This window comes from Cryptotermes secundus, unplaced genomic scaffold (genome assembly GCF_002891405.2).
Source record: "Cryptotermes secundus unplaced genomic scaffold, Csec_1.0 scaffold1031, whole genome shotgun sequence".
In the NCBI taxonomy this organism is placed as follows: domain Eukaryota; kingdom Metazoa; phylum Arthropoda; class Insecta; order Blattodea; family Kalotermitidae; genus Cryptotermes; species Cryptotermes secundus.
Genome location: NW_019718628.1, coordinates 16,046 through 22,283, shown reverse-complemented (window position 1 = coordinate 22,283; position 6,238 = coordinate 16,046). Strand labels below are relative to the sequence as shown.

Below are 6,238 nucleotides of genomic sequence, written 5' to 3'. Positions count from 1 at the left end.
CATATTTTAGTTATTTTAATGTGTGAACATGGCATGCAATGAACTGGTTTGACGTGGATAAGTAAGCACCTGAAGATGGCATTATTATGCCGAAACATGTAGTGCGAGGGAGAGAAGGAGATAAATGAGTGTATGCACTGTAAGACGGATTAAATAAATCATGGACTTAAATCAGTGCAACAGGACGCTAAAATACAACATCAATTTCTATAATTAAAAATAAATACCCCCTTTCACAAACATACCATCTTTAATTTAACATATATTCCTCTACAGAACAAAACGTATGTTGTATATCTCCATAATTTTATTTGGTATTTTATTGTATAATTTTATTCCCATGTTCAGTACTCCTCTCTTATAGGCATTTGTTCTGCAAAACTGAGAATGGAGATTTAATTTCTGGCGTGTGTTGTGATTATGAACTACGTTATTTTGTTCTAACTTCTCTAAATCTAGTTTCACATGGCATACTATTCCAAATATATACATACAAGGTAGTGGAAGTAAGTTTAAATCCTTAAAAAGTTGTCTACATGATGCTAATCTACTCACACCACTAATTATTCTAACAATTCATTTCTGCAATTTAAATATAATTTTACTTTTTGGGTCGCTACCTCAGAAAATTAAACCATACTTCAAATAAGCATGGAAGTGAGCAAAGTAAATACTCTTTAAAACATGTCAGCTTGTTACATCCCTAAGGGATTTTATCATGTAACAGGCTTTGTGAAGTTTTGAGCTTGAGAACATAATATGTGCTTTCCACTCCATATGCTTGCCAACATGTATACCTGGAAATTTCATTTCACATTTATAGGAGATCTCCATTTTGCCAAATTTGATTTGAGGTTTCATCAGATCTCTTTCTTGTCTGTTATGAAATGCCATTGCTATTGTTTTCTCAGTATTCAATATAAGATTATTTGCATTGAACCATCCATATAACTCATTCATGACTTTATTTATCTTTTGCTGCAGGATATGTCCCTTCTCAGCTGTTACCAAATATTTATATCATCTGCAAACAAAACTGTGCTCGCCTCTTTGATATTCAAAGGCAGATCATTTATGTATAATAAAAATAATAATGGTCCAAGCACTGAACCCTGTGGTGCTCTGTGTTTAATTTCTCTTGAAGCCAATATATATTTTTTGCCACCACAGTTTATTTCAACAACTTGCTTCCGGTAAGCCAAATATGATTTAAACCATAAGTTTGAAACACCTCTAACTCCATATGTTTGTAATTTAGAAAGTAAGGTGTCATGATTTATGGCATCATACGCTTTAGTAAAATCACAAAAAATTCCGACCTGTTTTTCTCTTTTCTCAGCTGATTCCTGTATGTTTGCTAGAAAAGAGTAAATTGCAGTCTCAGTCAGCCTATTCATCCTAAATCCATGTTGGGCCTTTGTTAATATGGCATTTCTTGTCAAAAAGGAGAGTATCCTATTATGCATAAACTTTTCCAAGATTTTCAAGAAAACACTCAAAAGGGATATTGGTCTATAATCTTTCATATCCTCTTGTCTCCCTTTTTATGAAGTGGTTTTACCTTTGCTATCTTAGATCTCTCTGGGAATTACCTGCTTCTAGAGAGGCATTATAAATGTGGGCTAATGGAATTTTAACCGCTTCTATAAATTTTTTAACCACATAATCTGGTATTTCATCGGTACCTGCTGAAAATTTCCCCCTAAATTTCTTCACCACTTCTAATATCTCGTTTTCTGTCACTGGAGAAATAAAAATGGTTTCATTACAGGTATTTATTCTCTGTGGTGTTTTACAGCAGAACATCGTACTATTATTTTGCTTGACAAGCTTTCCTACTATGTCCGCAAAATATAAATTAAACATTTCAGATATACGCTGTGGATTTGCCCCTTTCGTTGTCCTGCACTTTAGTTCTGTTCCCAGTTCCCTTTGCAGGTTATTTCCTAATTCTTTATTCACTATTTGCCACATTGCTCTAGTTTTGCTTTTTGCATTAGCTATATGCCTATCGTTTTCCCTCCTCGTAGCTTCCTTTATTACTCTCTTGTATATCATTCGATATTTATGTATATACTCCTGTTCTTTTCCTGTAAGATTTGTTCTCTTTTGCAAACTATTCAACCAACTCATCCTTTAACTGGACTTTCTTATTCCCTGAGTAACCTAACCTTTCTTTTGTTGTTTACTCTGGTTAAATAATTTTAAGGGGAAAACTATATCAAAGTAATAATTGAAAGTATCCATAAAAACCTTAAATTTCCCATTTACATCAGATTCTAAAAACACATCTTGCCACGATTCTTTGTTTAAAATATATTGCAGTTCTTCCATGCCTCCTTCATTAAACATTCTCCTCCTAACTTTTAATGGTCTCCATACAAAATTCTGAATACATATAGATAATACTTGAGCATAATGATCTGAAAACCCTAGATCCAGTACTACTGATGGTTTTGTATAATTACTATTATTTATAATTATTACATCAATCAATGATTTAGTATTCTTTGTAGCTCTAGTCGGGACATCCACTGTATTTACCAAATTATATACATGCAAAAGATTTTGTAGTTAATTTAATTTTACACTCTGCTGCAAAAATTCATATTCCAGTCCCCACATAAGATTAACTGTTTTACTTTCATACTTCATTTTTTAATTGCTAGTTCAATTTTCCTTAAAAATTCTTTAAAATTTCCATCAGGTAATCTATATATACAAATTACAATAATTTTATAAGCCAACAATTCTATCACCGCCATTTCAAAGTTTTTACCTTATTCATATCTTGGAAATAATTAACTTCTTTTGTTTCTAAACCTCTTTTTACATAAATGCATGCTCCTCCATGGCCACTTGTTACCCTACAGAATGAGTTTGCTAATTTAAATTGCATAAAGTTCATGTAGTCTATTTGCTGCTCTTTTTGCCAATGTAATGTAAAAACATAATACATTTACATAGCTCAACTCGGTCTGCAGTACAACATCTAGTTCTAACACTTTATTTTTAAGACTTTGGACATTTTGATGAAGGACTGATACTACATGACTGTGGCTGGTCTTCTCATTAGAAACCATAATTCTACGTGTATTTACACTCCCTTTAAACTGCTTGTCCATAAAAAATAAATTGCCTTATATTCATTTCCTGACATTACTCTACAGTTGTCATTTTCCACAGTTCTTACTAACCGTAGAGACTTGTTTTAGCATCAGTAATTCTTATCTGCATTACCTCTGCATACCAACTCTCTTCTACCTTCAGACCTCAAGTATGCATATATGAATTCCATAGAAGTGGCACATTGTTTCTGCAACACAGTTTGTTTGTAACTCTTGTTACAAGCCTGACATATATGAATAAGTGAACTTCTTCAGGTTTGTATTAGTGAGGGGGTCACTGTCTAGAATTATTACAACTTAGCAATTTTTAATTGAGTGGATTGTTGTGTTGATGTATATTTCAGGTGAGGACAGTACTGGGGTTGAAGGAATTGGCAGTTCCTTGCGTCAGCAGGATGTAAGCCTCCATCATCAGGCATCATCAGACACAACTGCGACAATACCTGAGGAGGATGCGGGCACTCTCAGTGAAGGGGACAGTGCCCCCCCATCTCCCACAACTGCTACTATACAGCTTGACAGTGGTGGTCCAGCCTGGCGAGAAGTAACAGTGTCAGGTGGAGAGTGAGTTACTCCTGCAGTTCACTTAATCACTCCACAATGGTATTGCCAGGAGCAGCTGAAGCCCCACCATAGATGTTGAGTTCCGTATCATAATCTTCATCCTAGCTGCCTTTGACACCCACATGCGGTGAGGAGTTGGTCTCCCAGAAATGTTGTTTACTAGGTTTTAGTTTCCTGTGTACAAAGGAGAACGTACGTGCAGGAACTGACATGTCATTGCTGCTGACCAGAACTAACTTTGGAATGGAGAATTATGGGCAATAGAACTGTTCATATAATTCTGATGAGACAGTTGACTGCAGGAATATCTTCCACGTTATGAAGGTTAAGTGACTGGGGACCAGATTGAAGCAGAGTATATTGATTGATCAGTGTCTGCATGCCATCTGGGTCCGCTCAATTCTGACTGAAGTGAATAAAGTAATATTGTGTAATGTCTTAACTGCTACAGCAAAAGGTCTAAACTCATGTTTTATATCATAGATAGAACATTTATCAAGAGGGAGGGGCGTGCAGATGTAATAATTTTAATGAAAGCTTGCATGTTTTATTTTATCTTAAATATTGCAGGTTTCTTACTGAAATAGCAATAGAGCTGGTGACACCTATTTTTAGCTTTTGTACTACGACTTGGGCAATGCAGTTGCCATTTTTAATCTCCATTTGTTTCTATAAAAACATATTGTTGGCAAGGGCAGAGAAAATAAAGGCACCCCCCTCCCTGATTTTTTAATTTCTGCAGGTGGAACGTTGAGTTCAGACCAGTGCAGGCTTCAGAAATATATAAATAAACACACAGAGAAGTATGAAAAGTTTAATTGTGGAAGTAAACCCTTCTTAAGTCTCCTTCCTGAAGCATCTCACATTTTTCCTCAGTGGAACACAAACACAGCGAAGTCTCCTCATTATTAACTTAACAGTCTGACATTTTTCACTTTCTTTGAGTTCTTTGCACAAAATACATACTTGAGTTCATACGTGTCTCTGCATTTTTCTTCAAAATTGTGTGACTAAGTCAGATGAAATTGATTATTGGGGAGGTAAATGTTAAATTTGTGAGGTAAATTTAATTTTGGTGCATACCAGTCAGTCATAACCACTGCTCTACATACAGCCCAAATTGAACTCTGTATATCAGATTTCTCAGAAGTAGCGTGTTGTTCATATATTTAATATGTCATTAAGCACTATGGCATATTTTAATCATTTCTTGGTATGGTGAATATGAAACAGAACAAGAGAAAATAAAATTTCTGATCCTGTGCAGTTTGTATCTCTAACATAATTATCTTTGAAGAAAGCAGTCTTCTGGGATTTGGCACCGTGTATATGTGGTGTTAACCGACGTTTCGGTGGAACGTATCGCCTCCATCTTCAGGGTAGAAGAAAAAGTATAAGAAATCTGCAAGCGACAAGACCGTGAGAACGGTCTGCTTTTACCGTTCTCACGGTCTTGTCGCTTGCAGATTTCTTATACTTTTTCTTCTACCCTGAAGATGGAGGCGATACGTTCCTCCGAAACGTCGGTTAACACCACATATACACGGTGCCAAATCCCAGAAGACTGCTTTCTTCATAGTCACCGCCATGAAAGCCTCAAATCTTACATAATTATCTTTGTGGCAGTAGATTTTGAATAACAGTAAATAGACAGTGGGATGGAATCCAAATTGGAAAGAAAGCCTTTAGAAAATTCCTTGAGGTTATAAGCCTATATTAAGGATGTTATGTCTCACCAGTACCCAGAGTTGTTGTTGTTGTTGAGTTTCTTTGTTTGCTTTTAATAAATGGTAATGTTGGTTACATTTTATTGCATTTTTCATCTAAGATAAGGCTTGAAAATAGATTGGTTGTGGGACCTGGCCAGAAGTAGTTTCAATTTTTTGTTATGGTAAGCATTATCAGTCTTTCTTACTTTCGTGTATCTGTAGTATATATGAGAAAGTACTGTGGCCATGAAAAATAATGGTCTGGGGATTTTGATGGATTGTAGCCGTTTTGTCTCTGGCCTCCCACTTCGGCTCTGCTCGGTGTTGCTTCGTGTTGACTTGTTTGGTTGCTTCCCCTTTGCGGTTATACTCTCACTCCACACTCTGCTGATCACCGGGCAGGCCTACGCTGTCCTCACTTGTTACCTGGGCACACTCGGCTACTAGGTGTGTCATCAACCTTCAAAATTTTTATTTATTTATTTATTTTTGTTTTAGAGTATGAGAAACCTCCTCAAGGTCTTCACAGGCCTCTCTTAGACTGGAGCATACAACTGATACACCACTATAACACCTTTGCACACAGGTTATTTATTCATTTTTTTTGTTATGACAAGTCAGCGTTCAATTCTCTATTTTCACCAAATCTCGGAGTACATAACCGAGTGGTACTTACGCTCTGTGCAGGAATATGAACAAACTCACCAAATTACAAGCTTAGGTGCAGAATAATAGAACTAGTTACACAGTCACCACTCTGATCATATTCCTTGTGGCCGGCACAGCGTCACACACTCGTCTGGCAGTGGCACCCGCCTGAAGGCTTCTTCTTGATGA

The 6,238-nt window shown here is 36.2% G+C and overlaps 1 protein-coding gene across 7 annotated transcripts in view; it reads left to right on the top strand.

Annotated features, from left to right (window-relative positions):
• LOC111862597 (5'-AMP-activated protein kinase subunit gamma-2) overlaps positions 1-4,958 on the top strand; it is a 469,740-nt gene extending 464,782 nt beyond the window's left edge. For all 7 annotated transcript variants that reach the window (XM_023848122.2, XM_023848113.2, XM_023848135.2 and 4 more), the window contains one exon: positions 3,473-4,958. In XM_023848122.2, the coding sequence (XP_023703890.1) occupies positions 3,473-3,696 (224 nt within the window). In that variant the 3' untranslated portion in view covers positions 3,697-4,958. The remainder of the gene's footprint in view (positions 1-3,472) is intronic.
• Positions 4,959-6,238: the final 1,280 nt, after the last annotated feature.